Source organism: Bos indicus, chromosome 2 (assembly GCF_029378745.1).
Source record: "Bos indicus isolate NIAB-ARS_2022 breed Sahiwal x Tharparkar chromosome 2, NIAB-ARS_B.indTharparkar_mat_pri_1.0, whole genome shotgun sequence".
NCBI lineage: Eukaryota > Metazoa > Chordata > Mammalia > Artiodactyla > Bovidae > Bos > Bos indicus.
In genome coordinates, this window is record NC_091761.1 from 120,510,766 (window position 1) to 120,536,161 (window position 25,396).

General features: G+C 48.7%; 1 protein-coding gene and 2 long non-coding RNA genes across 4 annotated transcripts in view; 2 read left to right on the forward strand and 1 right to left on the reverse strand.

The window, feature by feature from the left end:
- The window catches only part of TRIM62 (tripartite motif containing 62), a 37,915-nt gene extending 25,267 nt beyond the window's left edge, over nucleotides 1-12,648 (forward strand). For both annotated transcript variants that reach the window (XM_019978747.2, XM_070774257.1), the window contains one exon: nucleotides 10,137-12,648. In XM_019978747.2, the coding sequence (XP_019834306.1) occupies nucleotides 10,137-10,687 (551 nt within the window). In that variant the 3' untranslated portion in view covers nucleotides 10,688-12,648. The remainder of the gene's footprint in view (nucleotides 1-10,136) is intronic.
- On the reverse strand, nucleotides 11,801-21,962 carry LOC139177717 (uncharacterized). The gene is made up of 3 exons (XR_011562223.1): nucleotides 21,781-21,962; nucleotides 12,872-12,921; nucleotides 11,801-12,099 (listed from the first exon to the last, which is right to left on the reverse strand). It is a non-coding gene; the product is annotated as an uncharacterized lncRNA (long non-coding RNA).
- LOC109575990 (uncharacterized) lies at nucleotides 20,771-24,587 on the forward strand. The gene is made up of 3 exons (XR_011562221.1): nucleotides 20,771-21,031; nucleotides 21,310-21,458; nucleotides 22,929-24,587. It is a non-coding gene; the product is annotated as an uncharacterized lncRNA (long non-coding RNA).
- The last annotated feature ends 809 nt before the right edge of the window (nucleotides 24,588-25,396 follow it).

The window sequence follows — 25,396 nt, forward strand, 5'->3', positions numbered from 1 at the left end:
CAGGTACAGATGGAGAAGGACTGAGGATGATCACTGAGGGTGTGTGTCGGACAGGGATGGGGCTCCCCTCTAGGTGATTGAAGGCCGCCTCTGATGCATCATGACCAATTTCACAAAGATGAAGGGATACCTCCTAGTACCCTTTAGTCTGGATCTGTGCCCTCGTTGACAAAGGGGGCAGTAGTTGGGGGAAGGGCCCATTTTCCAGCCAACTGGGTAGGGCTCTGGACTATCCTCCTGGGGTGGGGGTGGGGGGTCTCTGTGTGCTCCCAGCCTTGGAGGGACCTTCACAGTGGGACCCAGCAGGATGAGGGCCACGCATGGGTGAAGCGGCATAATTCAAAGAAGCAAGAAGCCCAGCCAAGGGTCCTGACCCCTCCCCTGACCCAGGGAAGCCCCTCAGGCAGATGGTCTCAGGAGCTGATTTATCTCAGCTGCCACCTGCCCCACCCCCATCACAGCTCAGCAAGGCAATCCAGGCAGTTAAACCTTATATATCAAGGCACTGTGAGATCTGGGCCCTGCCAGTCTCTCCTTCTCCCTCTACATCACACCCAGACACAGTGAGCCATCTTCATGTCTTACATGAGCCATATTCCCTCTCCTGCACACTTTTCTCACTTTTGCACAAGCAGTTCCCTTAACCTAAAACCCTTGACACAAACCTCAGTCTTTGAGAACTAACTCCTACTCTCTTTCACATCGTAGTTTATAAACACCTCCTCTGAAATGCCTTCCTGGATTTCTCCAAGTAGCCCTGGGCTTTCCTGGTCTTGCTGTCTTATTAATGTCTGCATGGCTGTCTCTCTCACTAAACTGTGAGCTCTAAGAGGTCAGGGGCTGAGTCTGATTCATCACTCTACATCCCCAGCAGCCAGCGCAGTAAATGTTTGTGGATGATTGAATAAAGAAATGAATGAGTCCTGGTCTCAGTTCTGTTACTAGAATAGCCTGGTATTAAGTAGGTGCTCAGTGATTATTTGTTAAATGAAGGAACTTGCTGCACATCCTTGGATAAGTCCCTTCCTCCCTCCAAGCCTCTGTTTCCTCCTCTATTATAGGGATACTAGTGTTCCCTGGATAAGGCAATGGCACCCCACTCCAGCACTCTTGCCTGGAAAATCCCATGGACGGAGGAGCCTGGTAGGCTGCAGTCCATGGGGTCGATAGGAGTCGGACACAACTGAGCGACTTCACTTTGACTTTCAACTTTCATGCATTGGAGAAGGAAATGGCAACCCACTCCAGTGTTCTTGCCTAGAGAATCCCAGGGATGGGGGAGCCTGGTGGGCTGCCGTCTATGGGGTCGCACAGGGTCGGACACGACTGAAGTGACTTAGCAGCAGCAGCAGCAGTGTTCTCTTCTTGACTCCCCCGCAAGAGAGCAAACGGATGTGGGAATTTGCATTGCCCCAGGGCAGGCTTTCTCAGCCTCAGAACTATTGACATTTGGGGCTGGATAATTCCTTGTCTTGGGAGCTGTCCTGTCCATGGTAGGATGTTTAACAGTATCCCTGGTCTCTACCCAACTAGATGCTACACACACATACACACCCAGATGTGACAACCAAATATATCTCATTCATTGTCCAATGTCCCCTATGGGGCAGATCCACCCCAGTTAAGAATGACTTCCCCAGAGAAAGCAGCCTGTAGCAGAGGGGCTGAGAGAGCCCCAGTGTGTGCTCTGAACATCCTGCCAAGGATAGCAGCCCCTGGGGGTTCAGAGAACAGTGGCCTGGTTAGCGGGGCCTCTTCCTTTGTCTGTAGGGCCTGTGAAGTCACTCTGGCTCTTCTGCCAAAACCAAGGCCCTTTATGTCTAGATGGGAGGGGCAGGCGCCCCCAGGGACCTAGCCCTGGATTCTAGCAGCTTCCTGCCTACCTGCCTTCCAGTTCAGGCTTCCTACTGAGTCACCAGAGAATTTTATCTAGCACCTGTTACTCCCCTGCTCTGGAACCTCGACTCTCTACCTCCCACCCACACCCCTGCCCCACCCCTCAGCTGACACTGGAAATCCTCCTCCAACTGCCTGGCCTGACTGCCCCATCTCCTGGGCACCAACTTCCTCCCCACCCAGGACAAGTGGCCATTGTCCAGAGGACACCAGACACTGCTTCCTTTGCTCCTGCCACCTCCCTCTCTGGGCTGCTTTCTCCTCCCCCTGCTTATCTGAATCCAATCATTTTGGGTTCCAGCATATTCACTGTCAAGCTGTGTGACCCAGGGCAGATCTCCACCCTGTCTGAGCTTGTTTCCTCATCTGTGAAACAGATGGTGGAAGGTGTGATTTATGCCCACGGTAGGTAGGAGAATTAAATAAGATTATTTATTTGTGATAATAATCCTGGAACTTAGTAAACGAATGATACCTATTTCTTATGATTATTATGAATCATCAGATGTTCCCTCAGTCTTGCTGAACAGGCTTTCTGGGGCCTAAAGGAAAGAACATGAGTGAAAAGATCTTAGCTCGAGTTCTGGTTCCACATCCACCCCAAGTGGCAAATTAAGCAAGCCACTTAATTCAGAGAAATCTCCTTGGAACCTCAGTTTCCTCTTCTCAAAAATGGGTACAATAATTTGTGCTGCTGGGGCTGCTGTGTTGGTCTTATGAACTAGAGGATGTGAAAGTGGTTTTTTTTTAATGCCCTACTGGGTCCAGCTGAGGGCCTGAGTAGGCAGGAGGAATCAGACTTTTTAAAGGCCTGACCAGAGGAAAGAACTGATGGTATTTCTTGCTCTGTCAGGCTACAAAGTTGTCCTTGAGAACAAGGAGGCACAAATGACTTGCTGCCCAGTCTTTGGAGCTGCTGGACTTTGGAGTTTCTCTGTTGCTTGGGTCGCTGCAGTATGTGGTTGATGGTGACCAGGAGACAGATCCTGGGCCCCCTGCAGTCCACGCTCCTTCCTGAATGCCTTTTGACCTTGAGGTCTCAGTTCAGTCCCTCAGTCTTTGCAACTCCATGGACTGCAGCATGCCAGGCTTCCCTGTCCATCACCAGCTCCCAGAGCTTGCTCAGACTTCTGTCCATAGAGTCAGTGATGCCATCCAACCATCTCATCCTCTGTCATCCCCTTCTCCTCCTGCCTTCAATCTTTCCCAGAATCAGTGTCTTTTCAAATGAGTCAGTTCTTCGGATCAGGTAGCCAAAGTATTGGAGTTTCAGCTTTAGCATCAGTCCTTCCAATGAATATTCAGGACTGATTTCCTTTAGGATGGGTTGGTTTGATCTCCTTGCAGTCCAAGGGACTCTCAAGAGTCTTCTCCAACACCACAATTCAAAAGCATCAATTCTTCTGCACTCAGCTTTCTTTATAGTCCAACTCTCACATCCATACATGACTACTGGAAAAACCATATCCTTGACTAGATGGACCTTTGTTGGCAAAGTAATGTCTCTGCTTTTTAATATGCTGTCTAGGCTGGTCATAGCTTTTCTTCCAAGGAGTAAGCATCTTTTAATTTCATGACTGCAGTCACCATCTGCAGTGATCTTGGAGCCCAAGAAAATAAAGTCTGTCACTGTTTCCATTGTTTCCCCATTTATTTGCCATGAAGTGATGGGACTGGATGCCATGATCTTAGTTTTTTGAATGTTGAGTTTTAAGCCAACTTTTTCACTTTCATCAGGAGGCTCTTCAGTTCTTAGTTATTCTTCATTTTCTGCCATAAGGGTGGTGTTATCTGAATATCTGAGGTTATTGATATTTCTCCTGGCAATCTTGATTCCAGCTTGTGCTTCATCCAGCCTAGCGTTTCTCATGATGTACTCTGCATAGAAGTTAAATAAGCAGGATGACAATATACAGTCTTGACGAACTCCTTAACCAATTAGGAACCCGTCTGTTGTTTCTTGTCCAGTTCTAACTGTTGCTTCTTGACCTGAATACAGATTTCTCAGGAGGCAGATAAAGTGGTCTGGTATTCCCGTCTCTTGAAGAATTTTCCACAGTTTGTTGAGATCCACACAGTCAAAGGCGTTCACATAGTCAATAAAGCAGAAGTAGATGTTCTTCTGGCACTCTCTTGCTTTTTCGATGATCCAGCGGATGTTGGCAATTTGATCTCTGGTTCCTCTGCCTTTTCTAAATGAAGCTTGAACATCTGGAAGTTCTCGGTTCACGTACTATTGAAGCCTGGCTTGGAGAATTTTGAGCATTACTTTGCTAGTGTGTGAGATGAGTGCAATTGTGTGGTAGTTTGAACATTCTTTAGCATTGCTTTTCTCTGGGATTAGAATGAAAACTGACCTTTTCCAGTCCTGTGGCCACTGCTGAGTTTTCCAAATTTGCTGGCACGTTCAGTGCAGCACTTTAATAGCATCATCTTTTAGAATTTGAAACAGCTCAACTGGAATTCCATCACCTCCACTAGCTTTGTTCATAGTGATACTTCCTAAGACCCATTTGACTTTGCACTCCAGGATGTCTGGCTCTAGGGCAGTGATTACTGTGGTTATCTAGGTCATGAAGATCTTTTTTGTATAGTTCTTCTGTGTGTTCTTGCCACCTCTTCTTAATACCTTCTGCTTCTGCTAGGTCCATACAGTTTCTGCCCTTTAGTATGCCCATCTTTGCCTGAAATATTCCCTTGGTATTTCTAATTTCCTTGAAGAGATCTCTAGTCTTTCCTATCCTATTGTTTTCTTCTATTTCTTTGCATTGATCACTTAGGAAGGCTTTCTTATCTCTCCCTGCTATTCTTTAGAACTCTGCATTGAGATGGGTATATCTTTCCTTTTCTCCTTTGCTTTTCATGTCTCTTCTTTTCTCAGCTATTTTAAGGCCTTGTCAGACATCCACTTTGCCTTTTTGCATTTCTTTTTCTTGGAGACGTTCTTGATCACTGCCTCCTGTACAGTGTCACAAACCTCGTCCATAGTTCTTCAGGCAGTCTGTCTATCAGATCTAATACCTTGAATCTATTTGTCACTTCCACTGTATAATAGTAAGGGATCTGATTTAGGTCATACCTGAATGGTGTAGTGGTTTTCCCTACTTTCTTCAATTTAAGTCTGAATTTTGCAGTAAGAAGTTCATGATCTGAGCCACAGTCAGTTCCAGGTCTTGTTTTTGCTGCCTGTGTAGAGTTCCTCCATCTTCAGCTGCAAATATAATCAGTCTGATTTTGGTATTGATCATCTGTGATATCCATGTATAGAGTCTTCTGTTGTGTTGCTGAAAGAGTGTGTTTGCTATGACTATCGCATTCTCTTGGCAAAACTCTGTTAGCCTTTGCCCTGCTTCATTTTGTACTCCAAGGCCAAACTTGCCTGTTACTCCAGGTATCTCTTGACTTCCTACTTTTGCATTCCAGTCCCCTATGATGAAAAGGACATCTTTTTGGGTGTTAGTTCTAGAAGGTCTTGTAGGTGCTCATAGAACCATTCAATTTCAGCTTCTTCAGCATTAGTGGTTGGGGCATAGACTGGGATTACTGTGATATTGAATGGTTTGCCTTGGAAACTAACAGAGATCATTCTCTCATTTTTGAGACTACATCCAAGTACTGCATTTCTGACTCTTTTGTTGACTATGAGGGCTACTCCTTTCTTCTAAGGGATTCTTGCCCACAGTAGTAGGTATAATGGTCATCTGAATCAAATTTGCCCATTCCAGTCCATTTTAGTTCATTGATTCCTAGGAAGTTGATGTTCACTCTTGCTGTCTCCTGTTTGACCACTTCCAATTTACCTTGATTCATGGATCTAACATTCCAGGTTCCTATGCAGCGTTCTTTACAACATCGGACTTTACTTCCATCACCAGTCACATCCACAACTTGGCATTGTTTTCACTTTGACTCCATCTCTTTATTCTCTCTGGAGTTATTTCTCCTCTCTTATCCAGTAGCATATTGGGCACCTACTGACCTGGGGAGTTCATCTTTCAGAGTCCTATCCTTTTGCCTTTTCATACTGTTCATGGGTTCTCAAGGCAAGAATACTGAAGTGGTTTGCCACTCCCTTCTCCAGTGGACCACATTTTGTCAGAACTCTCCACCATGACGCATCCGTATTGGGTGGCCCTACACATCATGGCTCATAGTTTCATTGAGTTAGACAAGGCTGTGGTCCATGTGATCAGTTTGGTTACTTTTCAGAGATGCTTAAATGGATAGAGAACACACCTGGAGACCAGATGGGCTGCCTTGGCTCCTTCTTTCTGTTTGTGTAAAACGGTGTCCCAGGACCTAGAAAAGAGCTCTGACCTTTAAAATGTTGAACCCCAGGGGTCAGGATTTGTTCATTCTCAGGAGAGTCTGGCACCTCTCCTGAAAATAAAGGATGGGTGGAAGGTTTGCCAGTCCCCATACGGGGACTGACTTCTCAGAGTTCAGTTTGGTTCAGTCCCTCAGTTGTGCCCAACTCTTTGTGACCCCATGGACCGCAGCACGCCAGGCCTCCCTGTCCATCACCAACTCCCAGAGTTCACCCAGACTCACGTCCATTGAGTCGATGATGCCACCCAACCATCTCATTCTCTGTCATCCCCTTCTCCTCCTGCCCTCAATCTTTCCCAGCATCAGGGTCTTTTCAAATGAGTCACCTCTTTGCATCAGGTGGCCAAAGTTTTAGAGTTTCAGCTTCAACATCAGTCCTTCCAATGAACACTCAGGACTGATCTCCTTTAGGATGGACTGGTTGGATCTCGTTGCAGTCCAAGGGACTCTCAAGAGCCTTCTCCAACACCACAGTTCAAAAGCACAATTCTGTCCGGAAGTACAGAAGGGAGTACCGAAGACAGGACCTCTTTTTATGAGGGGTGGACCTCAGCCTAGGTTTTAGGGTGCAAGAGCCTCTTAAGAATCAGGTCACACCCTCTGCCTAATAAGGATGCCAGGCCCTGCCCCTAGCCTCGCCCTTTGGGCTGTTGGACCCTGCCTACTGTGGATCAGGTCCCGCCCCCAGCCTCGCCTCTACTGCCGGAAATGACCAATGAACAGCAGACCCCGCCCCTGCTGCTGCTCCTGCTGCTGCTAAGTCGCTTAAGTCGTGTCTGACTCTGTGCGACCCCATAGACGGCAGCCCACCAGGCTCCCCCATCCCTGGGATTCTCAAGGCAAGAACACTGGAGTGGGTTGCCATTTCCTTCTCCAATGCATGAGAGTGAAAAATGAAAGTGAAGTCGCTCAGTCGTGTCTGACTCTTAGCGACCCCATGGACTGTAGCCCACCAGGCTCCTCCATCCATGGGATTTTCCAGGCAAGAGTACTGGAGTGGGGTGCCATTGCCTTCTCCGGACCCCGCCCCTAGGCCCACCCAATGAGTGGCGGGTCCTGTCCCTTGCGGCTCCGCCCCCAGGAGTTAGCACTCAGTACGGATTTCCTCCATCCTACAGCTCATCCCTGTCGGTCCAATCTCAGAACCACTGAAAACCCACTTGGCTGCCTCCTAGAGTGCCCTCCGTACTCATCAGTGGCACTGTAAGCGCCCACGTTGCCCTACTTAGACGTAAGAGTACGGAGCTGAGCCCTCCAGCGTGCTAGTCTCTCGCCCCCTCCCCAGCCCCGTCCTTCTTCTCCCAGCCTGGGTTCTGCCTGTCGCTGGTCTCCTCAGATCATCCTGGCACCTCCAAGGCACTCACGACAGCTGCCCACACCTTGGCATTGTGCCCATCTCCTGTCTCTCTTGCTCCTCTGCCACGAACACCTGAGTATGACCCACATTCCACAGCCAGAGGAGTGGCCCCATGTGTATCTGATTAGATTTTTCTTCTCTCCCGAGCTCCCCACAACACACACATACCTCCAACACCCCCTTCACCTCCTACCTCTTGACCCCACGGTGGGAACGCCCACATTCCATGTGGCAGGAGCCTTCTGGTCTGACAGGCTGCGCTGTGACCAGAGGACAGGGTGAAACGTTCCTCTGCTGACTCGGTGTCCTCCTCCTCATGGCTCCCCTCGTCTGTGTCTCTGGATAGAGAATTATGTTTCCTTTGACCTCTCTATTCACAGGGCTAATTGTTTCCATACAGCCCTCTGGCTTCTAAGAATAGGAAAGGAGGGTGTAACACTCAAGACTAAATTTATTCCTGACAGAGCTCAGGAAAGGAGCTTGCTCTAAGTCAATGGTCAGCTTTGTTAGTCGACTGAGAACAGGAGCACAGTTCGAGGACTGGCTGTCACTCCCTGTTAGAGATGATGGCCATCACTGAGGCATTTTATTTCTCTGTATACACACAGCCAGGCGAGGTGGCTGAATTTGGAGGTGATGTTCAAGCCAAGCATCATCATGGCCCCTCTCCACCAGATAATGAAAGCACCAGGGAGTCAGATGGAGGAGTCCCTCCTTTGCTCCAAGGAACTAGTGACAGAATTTATTCTTCTTTTCTCCCCTCTGTCTTACTCTGCTGTGGCAATGCTCATCCAGGCTAACAGGAGCCAATTCTCAATTCCTTCTTCTGGCTAGGCATCAGCTCCTTCAGGGGGGCAAGAGTAAACAGAGTCTTTGACAAGAGTTCATGAGACTTTGAGAGCCAAGCCTGCGAAATCAGTGTGGCCACCTCAGAGCTGGGTGTCCCAGCCTGCCCAAAGACCAACACAAGCAGGGTCAGTTTAATTTGGTGAGCCTTTCTGGAAACCTTCCCCATGCCAGGCTGTGGGGAAGATTGTATATGTCAATAAGTAGATGCTGGGCACGGGGCACACCAGGGAGAACCTGGCTGGAAGAGTACGTGGTCCTTGACCTCCTGGTGTACATGATAAGTTATGGGCACAGAAGACTATACTAGGTGTCAGGAGAGAGGCACAAACAAAGTTGAGAAATTTCAGAGGAAGCAGCCAGGAAGGCTTCCCTGAGATGAGCGCTGGAATTGAGCCTCATGGGGATGATTACAACAAGCAGAGGTGAGGTGGAGGAGGGAAAAGTCTGCGTGAAGGCTTAGGCCTGACTGGAAGGGTGAGTGAGAGGTAGGCAGGAAGAGAAGGCTGGGGCTGGATTGCACCTGGTCTTGATTAGTCCTGGCTCTGCCAGTGTTTGCCTGTGACCTGAGACTAGTCAAGTCTCCTCTCTGGGTCTCAGTTTCCCCATCTGTCAAATGGGAGAACTGGCCTAGAATCAGTGGTTTTCAACTTTTTCAGACCCATCATATACATTTTTTTTTTAGCATTTGGGTTTATTTTTTTTTTCATCATATACTTTTCATAACAAGTAATTTGTAATGACTCAAAATTAGTGTGACCTTCTCACAATTTCAAGTATATATGTACCTATATATATGTATATATTCGGAAAAAATAGAAGGAAAGTATTTATAATAAAATACTGTATATGTCAATATGTAGATGCTCACTCACAACCACCCCCAGAAAACATAATGAATGAGTCAGGTGCTCACACCATAGGTAAAACATCATTCTGCCTCAAATGCAGTCTGAAATAGGTAGGTTATCTTGGTCAATGGTGTTCTTCTTAGAGATGTACTTTCAAAAAAAAGCAAACAATTCTTAGTGAAGTTCCAGACAAAACAAATTCAGTGTTCCCCCAGTTTATAGGGTAGTTGCATTTCAAAATATTCAGTATATATTAAAACTGTACAAAAATTATTTCATATTTATGTATAAAATTGAGTTAAACTGTAGTTCTGGGTCATTGTAAAGATTTTTTCCATCCACATGAATATCTGGGGGAGCATCTGAAACTTATTGGTGGGGGGTATGGGACCACCCTGCACATTTCATTCAGGGCATTTAGCATCCCTGGATCCTACCTATGGAGACAACTCAAACACCCCCACAAGTTTCCAGATTACCCCATAGAGTGATTATCCAGCACCTGAAGAATCTTTAAACTCCCTCCCAGCTCTGAAATCTTCCAGTTCTGGACCTCATTCAGGTTTACTCAGCAAATTTTTGCAGAGTACCCACTGTGAGCCTTGCCCCCCAGGAAATCATCAGTGAACAAGCCACCATAGCTCTTGTCCCCTACCACCGAGTTTCAATCCAAAAAGCTCTTAACTGTCACCGTCCCATTTTACAAAGGAAGAAGCTGAGGCCCAGAGAGGGCAGGCTTGTATTCAGCATCACACAGCCTCCTGGGGGCCAGCCAGAACCTGGCCTCAGGGAAGCACCATAGAGTGGGTCCACAGCCTTCTCTCCACTCATCTTCTCTTCCTCCCCCATCCCCGCAGTGCCAGCCGCCCTGACCCTGGACCCGGGCACCGCCCACCAGCGCCTGATTCTGTCCGACGACTGCACCATCGTGGCCTATGGCAACCTCCACCCACAGCCGCTGCAGGACTCGCCTAAGCGCTTTGACGTGGAGGTGTCGGTGCTGGGTTCGGAGGCCTTCAGTAGCGGCGTCCACTACTGGGAGGTGGTGGTGGCGGAGAAGACCCAGTGGGTGATCGGGCTGGCGCACGAGGCCGCGAGCCGCAAGGGCAGCATCCAGATCCAGCCCAGCCGCGGCTTCTACTGCATCGTCATGCACGACGGCAACCAGTACAGCGCCTGCACGGAGCCCTGGACGCGGCTCAACGTCCGCGACAAGCTCGACAAGGTGGGCGTCTTCCTGGACTACGACCAAGGCCTGCTCATCTTCTACAACGCCGACGACATGTCTTGGCTCTACACCTTCCGCGAGAAGTTTCCGGGCAAGCTCTGCTCCTACTTCAGCCCCGGGCAGAGCCACGCCAATGGCAAAAATGTGCAGCCACTGCGGATCAACACCGTCCGCATTTAGTGCAGTGGAGGGCGACCATGGGCGCCTGGGCTTGGCCACCAGCAAGAGCCTTGCCCCCACAGACGGGAGGCCTGGACTCCAACCCAGCGAGGCCACCCCTGAGATCTCAGGCCTGTTGTTTACCCTTCAGCCTCATTTCCCCATCTGTGCAATGGAGGTTGTGCTCCGTGACTCGGGAAATGTCTTCCAGCACTGATGTTCTGTAGCTCTGACCTTGATGGGGATGCAGTTGTGGTCCAAGAACCAGACCTGGCTTCTCCTCATGGCAGCCCCTGCCTAACCCCTCATCCTCCTCTCGGGCAGGTGACTGCATCCCTGTCTCCTTCCTGCCCACATGCCCTGACCTCAGGATGTGTCAGAGTGTTGCCAGCAGTTGGCAACTGCAAAGAGAACCCTCTTATTCTCCCAGGCCTGAGACTTGCCCCTGACCAAGCTAGTGATGGGCTGTTTTGTCCTTGATCACAGCCCATGGTGGACACAGGTGGTAGCTAGCCCCTAAGTCGCCTGAGAACCACCCTCTCCTTCCACCCCTGTACCACAGGTTTTATAGTTCCTGATTTTCCCATTTATCTGTGGGTAAAAGTGATATTGGGCTTCCCTGGTGGCTCAGTGGTAAAGAATCCACCTGCAATGCAGGAGATGTGGGTTTGATCCCTGGGTTGGGAAGATTCCCTTGGAGAAGGAAATGGCAACCCACTCCAGTATTCTTGCCTGGAGAGTCCTATGAACAGAGGAGCCTGGTGGGCTGTAGTCGAAAAAGAGTCAGACATGACTTAGCGACTAAACAGCAACAGCAACAATACAAATGAGGCTGTGGCCTATGGAAGGCACCCAGTAGTTGAGCCCACGTGTTTCAGCCAGTAAGCCCACAGGCCTTAGGGCAACAGGATGGCACACCCCAAGGCTCATGTAGGACAAGCACCACTGGATGGTGGAGGTCCCCAGCAGCTCTGAACAAAGGTCCAGCCGGGCCTCTTGACTTGGTAAGGGTGTAGCAAGGCTGGGGAGAGCTGTTGTTTAGGCCTGAGCACTGGGGTGGGCTGTCGGTTAGGCCCCCCCATCAATCTTGGCATCTGTCTCAGCTGGGATACCATTGCGGAAAACATGAGCTGCTTTAGCTTTTTTTAATTAGACAAGGATTTATTACCAGGTCCCTAGTGGCTTTGCAAAATCACTGCAAGGGCTAGAGGAGCCGACTCTGCTGAATTTCCAGGAACAGCTCCCAGCCGCCAAATTCATCACGTCTGCTATGACCAGGAACGCTGCTCCCATCGGCAGGCAGCCACTGCATCAGAAGCTGCTGGCTGCAGAACTGTGCAGTCTCTGCTACTGTCCATGCCAGTAAATGATGTCCTGAGGCCTGCCTCCCTCCAGGCAATTCGGTTTCCAGATCCAGATCTCTACAAGGGATTCTGTTTGGGGAAACATAAATCAGATCCAGAACCTTGGCTGCAAGGGAGTCTGGGAAATGTACTTTTCTTCTTTCCAGCCTCATCCATACAAAAGGCACAATAGAAGAAAGTGAGAATGGGTCTTGAACAAGCTCACTTTCAGTTTTTGCCTTTGGAATCCACCTCTAGGCCTTGGCTTTGAGGCAGCAGAGCCTCTAGGTGTCCTGCTCCAAGGCTGTGTCCCTGTCCAGGACAGGCACCCCTAGAGTGAGCCTGCAGAACCAAGCTGAAAGCCTCCCACCCTAGGCTTTCCATTCCAGTTCTGGGGCCTAGATTCTGAACTTGGGGTCTTTGGTCATACCCATCTCAAAGGAACCAGACTAGCTGAACCTGGGGAGCTCCCACCTCACAACTGCTGCCCATGGGGACCTCCCTTGGGCAGGAGGAATCCTCAGTCTCACCCCACCCATTCAGCTACCAGAATCTGGGCCACCCCCAGCAGTATTTTTATCTTAAATGTTACCCATTTTGTGAGTTATGATGAATTTGTATTAAATTAAAGTTACAGGCTGTGAGTGGTCAGTGCCATTCATTTTGACACACACATCCTGGCCCAGGCAGCATACATAAATCGACATGGCTAATCCACAAAGCAACCCGGCTGAGTAGCAACATACCCATTTTACAGAGGGGGAAAATGAGGTTCATAGAGAGGACGTGACTTGCCTACAGTCCCATGTCCCACACTAAGCGAGTTCAGAATTGAGCCCAAGGCACTCTCATCACAACTTACCAGTCAAGGAAGACTGTCAGTCTTGGCCTGGAGGAAGGCATGGTGGTAGCCTTGGAAGCAGAGAGGAGCTCATGAGACAGTGGCAAGAGACTGGGCCCTAGAACCCCAGAGACCTAGGCTTAAATCCAGGCTCTGTCACTGCGTGCCTCTAGAAAAATGAATTAACTTCTCTGGACCTCCGTTTTCTCACATGGAAAATGGGGATAATCACACCAATCTCACATGATTTGTTACAAGCTGCAAAGTGCAGTGCATTTAGGGAGGACCTGCCTGTCACTAAGCTGCCTCCCATAATCTGTGCCTAGAACTGGGTGGGTTTTCTCAACCTCTGGGCTGGCTCTGCTCTTAAGGAGTCTATCTTCTTTCTTGTGCTTTGTGAGGGGGTGTGGGACCACCCAGGCCAGGCAGTTCCCCAGGTTCGCTATGTCAAAGGAGTCCATCCCACCTCCACCTGGCCAGGAGTCACAGCCCTGCATGTGGGCACACAGGTGTGTACACTAAGGAGAAAGGCCACTGGGACCCCCTGGAGTTGTGCAGTGCAGTGCAGCAGCCTTGGAAGCAGGACTCCTGGGCCTAGTCTTGCTTCTGTGCTGACTTGTTTTGTACCCTGAGGGTCCCTTCCTCCATTGCCTCACCTATAGAATGAGGGAGGTTAGACCGGGTGCTCTGTAAGGCGCCAGGTGGATCTTCACCTATACCTGGAGGCAGGGAGGAAAGAGAGAGGGAACTACCCAAGTCACTACTTGTTTGTGGTTCTTGGAAGATGGACATGAATGAGGAGGAGGAGGGGCTGTTGGCAAGGGCGGAGGGAACGGTGTCTGGATGGCTGATAGCGCCCCAGTTTACAGAGAAGCTGTAGGGAGTGGGCCTGGGACCAGAGAACCCCATCACCCCCTCACCCCATGCTCTCAGATCCCTGTGACTCCTCCCAAGCCCACTCCTCTATTTTGCTCAGGGCATCTGTCCCCTGGAGGAGTACCCTGTCCATGGTCCTTCCTTCCCCTCCCCCCACTCAGGCTCAGCACCTGGTCCCAGAAAGGCTGCTTGCTGCCCCATCTTCACCCCTGGTTTCCAAGTGTCTGGGAGTGTAGGGATCTAATCTGAACACCCAACTGGGGACTCTGGGAAATCAGGGGACCTCCAAGAGGTATGAAGTGTCTGGAGACTTCCTGAATGAAAGAATCTGCGGTTGCCAGTATAACACCAGGAACCCACTTAATACAGGTAAGTGAAGAGGGGAGACAAAAGCAGTCCAGCCTTGGGGTGGAAGCAGGGATCAGCAAGGATCTTCCCCAGGGCAGGAAAGAATTGATAGAATGACAAAAAACCCCATTCACAACCATGTTCATGGCCAGCAAGCGAAGCAGTGGGACTTCCTGCACCTTATCTAACATCAAAATAAGTCCATGAAATCAGTATCATTATCTCAGTATTTGAGCAGGGAAACACTACTTCCCAGGGGACCCACAGCTGGTACTCAGTAAAGCTGGAAATCAGACTCAGGCCTGTCCAAAGCTAAAGCCCAACTCTTCACTGGCCTCCCTGGAAATGCTTCTCAACTTTGAGAACAGCTTCAGTGACAGGCAGCACCCACCAGAAGTGTGATCCCCCTGGGATTCAAGGAGGGAACTTAACCCAGACTCCACACCATTGAATTATGCAACTGTGAGTTAAGTTTCACCTATAGACTCCACCTCATGTGCCTCCCAGATCAGAGGTGGACTCGTGAAGGCACTGTGACCCGGAGCGGGTCTCTCTCCCTTTCTGGACCTCTGTTTCCCCATTTCTATCAAGGAGGTTCAGATTCTAGCTAACTGATTGCCAAGGCAGTGGTTCTGATGGCCCAGGATCCTGTAAGTCTTATGTTGGTCCCAGGGCTTGGCCCGCTCAGCACCTAACAAGGCCATTAGCTCTGGGTCTTTCTCTCTGGGGTGGCAGCAGGAATAGAAAACAACAGAGATAAGGTCTCCTAGCAGCACAGTCTCAGCTCGGGGCTCTGGGGATGGGCCTCCCCTCCTGCCGGAGAGGCCATCCCAGGAGGCTGACTGCTCACACCTGGGCAGCATTCCTGGCTTCATCCCCTCCTGTCTGAGTCTTGGCTCTATTCACTCTCCCCAGATGCTCCACCAGAATGTAAGTTGCAAAGGACCCTGTCACAGGCTTAAATACAAACGGAAAGGCATGGGATGAGGTTGGGGGAGGGGCAGTGTGCTGACCGAGGTGCTGAATCTTCATTCCCACCAGGGAATGGTAATTTCTCCTTAGTCTGGGACATCTGCAATTCTAGCCAGTGTCTCTGGGGAAGAAGGAGTGCTGGGAAGCAGAGGAGAAATGAGAAGGAAAGGGAATGACAGAGGGAGGGAGGGAAGGAGAAGGAGAGAAAGAGAGAGAAAAGGAGAGACGCATTTAGGAGGCGTAACCTCTAAAAAATAGAAAGAGATGGGGACTTTTATTTTGAAATATGCTCATTTTCCTTTGTTTTTCTTTTCTATCTGGTTTAAATTATGTGGATTTTTGTTTACCCTAGATAGAGTATAGAACAGTCTTCCATCTTCTTTCAAAATGTTGACAGTTCTATCATATTTCTGACTGTTACAAAATGCTCCCTATTCACCCTAGGAATTCAGTGAAGTAGGGGAAGAGTGGCCACTTTGGACCCGAGGACCAGGGGGCTTGCTACTCTGATGTCGTGTCAAGGGAGGGCCTTTCAGGAAGCTAGAGCCAGAGGCACAAAGCCTCGGCCCTGGTGAGCTCCCCAAAACCATGGGCTGCAAGATGATCAAGTCTGAATGCTCAAGGCACCTAAGGGCTCCTCCAGCCCAATCTGGAGGCCCAGAGAGGGTTGGTTTCTAGTTCAAGGTCATATAGCACATGACAGAGCCAAGCCAGGGAACCCAGGTGAGGAAGAGGAATAAGCAGAGTCAGGAAGTCCTCTCTGGGTGGAGATAGCCCAGTTGAGCATGCTAGTCAGGATCATAGACTCCAGGATGGCTGCTAAGAGACCACTGGCCTCAACTCCATCATTTCACAGGTAAGAATACTGAGACCCCGACGGGAAGTCCATGAGGCAGAGCAGGCCCAGACCCAGGTCTCCAGACTCACAGCCATCAGTTTCTCATGCAACCTTTAATCTCCCCCCTGTGGATTCTGATGCCTCCTCCTACCCCATGGGAACTTGGAGTCAGAGCCAAAGGAGAAGGGGAGTGGCCAGGGTCCCTGCAGCTCCAGGCACTAAGAGCTGGTTACCTTTCTCCATCCTCCTCCCGGAAGAGAACAGAGAATTGGCCTGGACCCCAATGGCCCCTCCTCCAGGGCAGAGTCAGTCGGTGCCTACCCACACCTGGTACCTCCCTTACTGGCAACAGAGTCCAGAGCTAGTAACAGCCACAGCAGGGACAAAGCCACCTGGGCAGCTGCTGGAGCCACTGGGAGTCACAGGTAAGAGAGGGCACTGTGGGTGATGGCCCAAGAAGGTCCCCTGATTCCACAGGGATTTGGGATTTTTTTTCCCTAAAGAAGGGGCTTTTGCCCCTTCTCTCCCTGTAGGCTGAGCCCCTGGGCCTGCTTCCTGTGCTCACTGCAAACCCCAGGTGAAGCCCCTCGATGACTAAGCTGCCAGATCTACAAATCAGGAATGGGGTCCCAGGCTCAGCAGCTCTTCTCCTGCCCCTGGGAGGAAGGAGAAGCAGATAAGGGCCCCAGGAAGTCCCAGGAAAAAACAGAGACCAGCTGGAGGTGTGTGCTTCTCACAGGTGTGGGCTGTGGGCCGAGATCTAGACAAACCTGCTAAGTCTGGAGTGGACCCCCACTCAGTCTCACTGACTCACCAGTGACCCTGGACAACTCCCGGCATAGCCACCTTACTGATGTCCATTTCTTGTTGGTTCAATGGAAAAGATGGGTGGCCCTGGGCTATGGGACAAGTTTAGAACCTCCAGTTCTAAGGTTCTAGCTTGAGGCAGCCTCATGGAATTTGTCCAACAGTCTCCATCCACCCACTTCACCTTCCCTCTTCTTTGGGGGTCTCCCTCTATCACACTTCTGGAATGCCCTCCTCCACCCCTTTCATTCCTCCATCAATACTTACCCTCCTGTGTTCCTTAGAGTAACTGACTTGTGGTTTTCGATGGCTCCTTCCCCAACCCATGCACATGTATAAAGAAACCTCTTTTAAAGAACAGCTAGTGGTCAGATTTCAGACACCACACCAAGCAGGTGGGAGAAAGATAATAGTGGGACTAGGAAGGCAGAAGAGACCTCCATATAGGCAGCAATACAGCAGCAGTTACTGTGTGGACACAGATCTGGCCAGAAACGACCATGGCTCTCATGTACTGAACCGATCCAAGTCCTACTCTTGACCCAGCCTTCAGCCCTCACTCCCCCTCGCCAGCAACAAACAGGCTAATGGTGACACAATACTGCCTTTCTGGTTTGAGGATCTCCTGGTGGAGGAAAAAAATGATGATGTGTATAATATTAGCATCAGAGCACTCAGAATATTAAAATCAGGACTTCCCTTGTGATTCAGTGGCTAAGACTCTGTGTTCAAATGTAGGAGGCCTGGGTTCAATCCCTGATCAGGGAACTGGATCCCAGATGTTGCAATTAAAGATCCCAAATGCTGCAATGAAGATCGAAGATTCCAAGAGCTACAACTAAAACCCAGGGCACCCAAATAAATAAATAAATATTTTTTAAAAAAGAACATTGGGATCTCAAGTGGAGAGTGTGGAGCAGATTTCGGTCCTTAACACTTCCACTTGTGTAATACCCGTCTACCTCCTAGAATATCCTTGCCCTCCTTTTTCTTCCTGTTGAAATCTTACTCATCCTTCACGTCCCATTCAAGGTGAAGCTGTCCTGGTCATTCAGGTCCAGTGGAACCCAATGCTCTGCACCCTTGAAGCACTTTGGGTCTCCCACTACTACTAGATCATGAGCATCGTGAAGCAGGGATCATGTTCCCTGGGGTCATGGGTACAGAGAGGGTCACAGAAAATGTTTGCTGGGGAATTCCCTGGTGTCCAGGGGTTAAGACTTTGCCTTCCAATGCAGCGGGTGTAGGTTCAATTCCTGCTCTGGGAGCTAAGATCCCATATGCCTCGAGGCCAGAAAATCAAACAACATAAAACAGAAGCAATATTGTGAGAAGTTCAGTAAAAAGACTTTAAAAGTGATCCACATCCAAAAAAAGAACTTATGAAAAAAAGAAAGAAAGAAAGAAAATCTTTGCTGGCTGGAGCTGGTTAGTGTCCAAGCTGGAACCATGGTTCATGTGTCCAAGTTGGGAGGGAGCGCAGAGACCAGGAATGGCTCCTCCCTAAAGATGCCCAGGAGAGAGCACCAACACACCCCTGGCCAGGCTCTGCGCAGAGAGACCAGGAAGAGCTGGCAAAGACTAGGAACATTGCTTGATTGTTTTTTTTCCCCCCCATTATGAAATAACTTCTGCTTTTTGCAAAAAGATTACTATAGACATAAACCTATAAAACAGAAAGTCCCCTCCTTCTGCTCCGAGGAGTCAACACCTGTTTACAGTTTGTTGCAGGCCCTTCCAGCCATTCTTGTTTATACATAAACAAAGATAGCCTTTTCCTTTATAAAAATATGTTCGTTTTTAATTTCCTACGAGTTCTATGCGTGTGCGCATTGTGTCCGACTCTTTGTGACCCTGAGTTCTGTAAATTCCTACAATTTCCTGGTCAAAAGGCTTCCTCATTTTATTCTATTTTTAAATTTTACCTATTTATTTATCTCTGGCTGTGCTGGGTCTTCGTTGCTGTGCTCGGGCTTTCTCTAGTTGCGACCAGGGCTACTCCCTAGTTGCACCAGCTTGTGGCGCACAGACTTAGTTGCCCTGAAGCCATGTGGGATCTCCCCGGCGCAGGGATCAAACCCAGGGCCCCTGCATTGGCAGGCAGACTGTTCACCGCTGGAGCATGAGGGAAGTTCCTTGCTCATTTTAAATGTCTTGCTTTCCTAAGTAAACTTTTTTTCTTATAACATGTTCATTGTAAAAAAATTGTGACATACAGTCAAGACACACAGAGTACATATTTCCCATCAGCCACTGTTCAGAGATAACCACTGCTCGTGTCTAGGTGATTAGGTTTACAGGTTTTTCTCCATGTGAGTACATATGCTTGTTTACAAAAATTGGAACACACTCTCCTGTTGTTCGCTAGTTTATTTTTTTTCTCCACTTAATAATAGATTGTGTGCATTTTCCCGTATTGATGAATAGTCTTCTACAGCATCAATTTAATACAATAAGGTTGCTTGACCTTGAGGTCCCCCTAGTAGCCTGTTTTTCCTGACTCCCTTTCTGAGTATGGAGCCTGCTGCAACAGTGAGCCAGAGCCTGTTGCACCAGGGTTTAACCTTGGCCTGCTCCCTGCTTTCAGGAAGGGAAGGCCCTGGAAGGCCTTGAACCCTGCCACCTCCGCCCCTCCTGGGATAAGGTTCCAACACCCCACGGATGGGCCCAGGGCCCCCCTGCAACTTCTCCACCGCCGCCCACCGGTGCAGTAAGTAGACACCTGCCGCTTTCCCCTGCTGCTCTCTTAGACCCTGGGCTCCTTGAGTCCTGGAGGGTGGGGGACTTGGGCGATCTTGACCTTGAAGTGGAGTAGGGAGGCTGGAATCAAGTGGAAAGGGAGGGGCCGAGTGCCACTTGCCCTTGTACTTCAGCCAGCTCTTCAGCCAGCCATTTCCTCATGTTGCTGGGACTGGGGGAGTAACAGGGGCAGCTGGGGGTGGGGGGAGGGTGGGGGAAGGAGCTGAGCCACTTGAAAGTTTTCTGGTTCCCAAAGTAAACACCCAGCTTCCCAGCCCAAGCCCATGCTCTGCCCCAGGAATTTACCAGCCAAATAGTAAGGAATTAAGTGTGATCCTGGACCAGACTCTTATCCACTCTTTGGGCCGGGGGGCGGTGGTTGGGGGGCCTCAGTCTCCCCTCCAATGTACCATGTGGTTCTTAAGGCAAATTCCCTGCTCTGGAATTCTGTAACCCAATTCAAACCCATGTTTTCCCAAATGCTCTCTTTTCTCTCCAAGCCCCTGAAGACCTTATGATTGGTTAAATCTAATTGTGCACCAGGGCTTGTTTGAGGGATCATTAACATAATGTGTATGATTAGCTGTCAACTTGTTTAATCCTCACAACAAGCCTAAGAGGAGGTACCCACTTTTATCCCCATTTCACAGATGAGAACACTAAGCCCAAAGAGTTAAAATGATTTTCCACATTAAATGGTAAAGCTCAGATATGAACCCAGGGCTGTTGGACCCCCAAACCCACGTTCCTTATTATCATCCCATCCACATACCACTGTGCTGTATGTGCTGAGATCATTCTTCCCTTGCTACAGTTGAGGAAACTGAGACCAGAGAGGGGAGGTGGATTCCTCAAGGTCATACAGCATGTTCATGGCAGAGCTAGGTGAAGCCAGGCTTTCTGCCTCCCAGCCCACCCTCACCTCCTGTGCTGCCCTGGATAGCTTTCAAAGAGGGAAGCTGCTGAGCTAGAAACAGTCCTTGGACTGGAGTCAAATGCCCAGAACTGATTGGGGCAGTCAGGTAGAAAAGGTTATGTTTGTTCAGCCCAGCTTGGTTCTACCCTCCTCTGGCTCAGTTCCGGGAAGTGTTGACTTTGGGCAGGTCCCAAAGGAGAAAAGGTGACATTACTTGTGGGTGGGGGAGGGCTGGGCCTGAGGAGCCCCTTCCCCACTCTCCTCTTAGCCCCACTGTGCTCTCCACTCCTCACTCTGCCATTCAACCTCTTACCTGACAAACCCTTATTGAGCAGCTACTATGTGCTAGCACTGAGATGAGCAAGGACAGGTTTATCTCAGGTCTCCATCAAAGAGGCGACAGTGACCAGACAGTCACAGCACACGTGCAGAGGGCTGGGCTTGGACAGAGAAGAGAAAATCAGAGGGGCCACTGGAGGAGGTACCATGGAAGTTGAGACCTGCAGCATGAGTGAGAGTTGGGGACAGGGTTCCAGGCAACGGGAACAGCATGTGCCAGGGATAGGAGGCCAGAAATGAGATCATGTGGTTAGAGCATTGAATGTGAGCCAAAGAGGCAGCCTCTGCATCTCAGCTTCTTCATCTGGTAAATGGAGACAGCAGCTTGCTAGTGGGCTAAGACACGGTATGTAAAGCGCCTTGGGTTATAGCATCACTGCTCTCCCTTTTAGGCCACAAACATGTGCCTAGCAGCAAGTGCCAAACACTGGGGGAAATGAACCATTGCCTGCTTGTCCAAGGTCACTCAGTCTTTGCCTCCAAGCCTGTGACTGCTCTGTACCAGTCTTCCTTCAGACTTGCAGCCCCAATATGGGGCCCCAGCTACTGAGGCCCAGGGAACAGCCCGCCCTTGGGGAGCACTCCACTACCCCTGCCCTGATGCCTCTGTCCCTTCGTCCCCAGACGTGGGTGGCCTACCGGCTGCAGTGATCATCATCCCAACCCTGCTCTCCTCGTCGTCTCTCCTGATCATCAGCTTCATCTTATGGAAAACTTGCCGCCGGTTGTCCCAGGTCACCCAGCCCCGCCTGCCATCCACATGAGGGGCCCAGGTAAGCCACTTAAGCACCTTCAGCCCGGGGGGGGGGGGGGGGGGGCGGGGAGGTTCTAGACCAGTTTTATTCTTTGTCTCTCATAAGAGAAGAAATTCTCCTTATTGTCTTGCGGCAACAAGGGATGATGTACTGAGTTGGATAAAGCCTCACAGAGGCCACAGCCACATGTGTGGCCTCACAGTCTCCTGTACCTCTGTCCAGGTGCTGCTGGATGTAATCATCAACTCCGCAGGTCAAGGAAGCCCATTCAGCAGCCCCCGTAACTGTGGCTCTGGGTGACTATGAGACCAACGCTGCCCTTACCACACTGCCCCCTTACCTTCCAGGGATGCTCCCTGCCTGGTGGGGCCTCCACAGGGAACCTGACCAAGGAGCAGGAAGTCCTCCTCCGGGGACTGAATGAGAATGCTCCGAGTTTCACCCCAGCTGTGGCATGGCTTAGCACAGTATCCAAGGCTTGCAGTCCTTCAACCTTTCCACTTCTCATATCTCTAAACACTAGCACTGCCAGTGCTTTCCTGAGGTCATGGTGTTTCAGCTTTTTCTATGGTTCTTAGAGGAGAACATAGCCCTTTAGCCCCTGGCAGGCAAGGCTTGGATGGCACAGAAATTTCCAGGAGACTCCTCGTCTACCACCTGAGACCTGGGATTCAGAGGAGCAACAAAGTGAGGAAATTGGGTCTCACACAGCTTAATACAAAAGCCCAGAATTCTCACCACTGCCCTAAGATGTCAGGATGTCTGCTCTGATTGTCTGCCAGCCACAGGTTCACGGCATCTTACATTCATCCAGTGGTACCCAGGTGTGTAACATGTGCCGGGCACGCCAGGTGCTGGATTTATAACGACAAATGAGACCCAGACTAGAATCTAGTGGCTGTTACAGAGCAGTGATAACAGGGTGTGAGAAGTGCTTGGATAGAGTACAGGAGTCTAGCAGGGCGTAAAGAAGAGATCAACTACAAGCTAGAGGAGGAGGGTTGGGGAAAGTTTCCAAGAAGTGGCATCTAAACTGGGACCTGCAGGATGATGGGAAGTTGCCAGAAGGAAGGTGGGAGAGGATAGTAGAGGCAGAGAGAAAAGAAAGTACAGTGTAAGGTGATGGCACACTATGGCCCACTTTTTAGTTTTATAAATACAGTTTTACTGAGACATAGTCACATCCATTCATTTATGTATTGTCTCTGCTTTTGCTTTACACAGCAGAGTGGCATAGTTGTCACAGAGACTCTTTGGCTCACAAAGCTTAAAACATTTATTATCTTGTCCTTGAAAGAAAAATATTGCTGGCTCCTAGAAGTTAGAGAGCTTATACTGCCCCTTAGGAACACAGTGGCTGTAGGGTTGAGGGTGAGAACTCTACAGTAAGCATCTCACAGCGAGTGCCTCTCCTCTTAGTCATTGTGGATTGATCCAGAAGTAGACACACCTGATTTAAACTGACCTAATCAAATTCTCTCTTCCCAGGAATCTGAATTGTGGAATGTGACACCCAGAAATGGAGCTGAGTTATATTAATGCCTGGGAACCTCTGCTGCTGAGGCCCCTGGAGCTACCCTGCTCCTTTCAAAGACCCATTCATCAATAATCCTTTTGATTCTGAAAGTCCTTGCAATCAATTCCCCAAACTTTTAATTTTCATTTCTTTCAGAATCAGTTTGTTACTTCTAAAGAAAAAACTTTGAAATTAACAGTGAAGACAGATGAAGCTGGTGGGGTATACAGTCAGCATGGTCCAGTGTATGTATAATAGGACCCACATATGTAATTTTGCATTTTCTAGTAGCCACATTTTAAAAATTGAAGTTAGTGAAATTAATATTAACAATGTTTCATTTCACCCAATATAGATAAGTATTATATTTCAGTATCTAGTCAAAATGTTTAAATTGCTAATGAGATGTTTTACATTCTTCTCTTTGAACCATGTCTTTGAAATGTGGGTGTATTTTACACATATAGCATATCTCAAATAAGACTGGCCACACTTTGAGTGCTCCATAGCCACATGAGGCTGGTCGCTTGCATAATGGATAGCACAGATTAAGATATTCAAGGTGATGAAGGATCTGCTAAGAAGTCCTGGCCTCATTCTGAAGAGATACATCCCCAGAAGAGATTCAAATCTAGAAGTAACATGATAAAATATATATATAACTTTAGGAAGATCACTCTGACTTCCACTTATAGAATGGACAGGAAAGGAATTGAAGCTTGAGTTAGGGAGATCAGTTAGGAGGAGCTGAAGAGAGAATGAGAGGTAAAGATGTTGATGATAGACTTTGGTGGCAGCAGCTGAAATATTAAGATGCAGTCCTTCCCATCACTCCATCTCACATATCTTCCCCTATTCTCTCTGGCAACCAAAGAGGCAAATCTATGATCTTTAAGGCATAGTCCCTGGCAGTTATGCCCACAAAGTGGTCCACAGTAGGAGATCAATCAACAGATGTGTCTTTCCTCCCTCAATGAAATGTCCTCTGAATGCTCCTGCCCGCACCTAACTGCTGATACTGAAATTTGAAAGACAGGAATATTGGCCCAATCTATGGTAAACTGGAGATCCTGTCCTAGGAATTTTCCAGCAACTCTAAGAAGAGCTTTCTGCTGCATGGGTGAAGGTGGAAAGTTATATTTAACCAGAGTTGTGGTTTTGCTTAGAGAGTATACATACAACAAATAAAAAAGAGGCAAGGAAGTAGTGGGTGAATGCAAGGGAATGATAATAAAAATAACTATGGAATTTAAGCCAGCATGGGAATATTTAAGAGATATTCATAAAAATTCCAGTTCTCCAACCCCACCCCTTGCTTCTGGACCCTGGGAAGAAATGCACTTTTCTGTCCATTTGAGGCTAGGTGTGGCCATGTGACTAGTTCTGGCCAATTAGATTACAGACTCTAGATGGAGCATTTAATTGCCAAGACCCTCCAGTTTCTCTTTTCCCTCTCATATACTGACCAATGTTATTTGAAATGGTGGCTTTTCCATCAGCCTGGGTTTCTCACTATGAAAAGCAGAGTCCTCTGTTTGTTGACCAACAATGTTCAAGTTGTGTGAGCAGGAAATAAATCTTTCTTCACTATATTAAAGCTTAAAATGCAAGCCTTAAATATAAACCTGAAATATTGGGATTGTTTTTTACTACAGCACCACATAGCCTAGCCTGACTGATATAACCAGAAGAGAGGACATTAATAGGGAGGGAGAAAATGAAAAATGTAAGATTAATAGATTTCAGTTCCTGGCACTGAAGATTGATGAAGTCCCAATAGGAGAGAGAATAACTGGAGAGATACTTGGTATTATTAGAGCGGTAAATTCATGGCAAGGTCTAGGACAAGATCTCTGAAGCAAGAAACTGAGAGAACAGTGTCAGGAGGATCATCTCTGTGTGTATTGAAATTGTCAAAGATTCAGACAGAAATAATGTCGAAGAGGGTTAACAGGCAGAAGCCAAAATTCTTATTGTTTCTCTTCCCACAAGGAAGACATGAATGCCATGAAGGTAAGACTTCTGTGCTCACATTTATGTCCCCAGTGCCTGGGACGGCACCTGCCACAGGGAAGACACTTAATATACACTTGCTGAATGAATGAGCAGAAGAAGGGGAGGATAGTACACCATACATTTTGACAAATAAATTTAATTCAGGCAACAGAGTACTTTCCAGTTCTTACTCCTTTGCTTCTGTTTTTTTCTGCAATACTTTCCCCCCAGACCACAGTGGCTGTTCTCTTTGTCCACGAGTCTGCTTGTTGATCTATCTTCTTGTTGCCAGAAATCTCAAGGAGCTACTTTTTAAACTTATCCCCAGAGGCTTGCATGCTGGCAACTCTAGCTAATACCATCCCCCATGTTACAAAACACCAGTGTTATTTTCTCCTCCACCTTCTCCCTCATTCCCACATCCAACTTCATTGCCAAATATCTT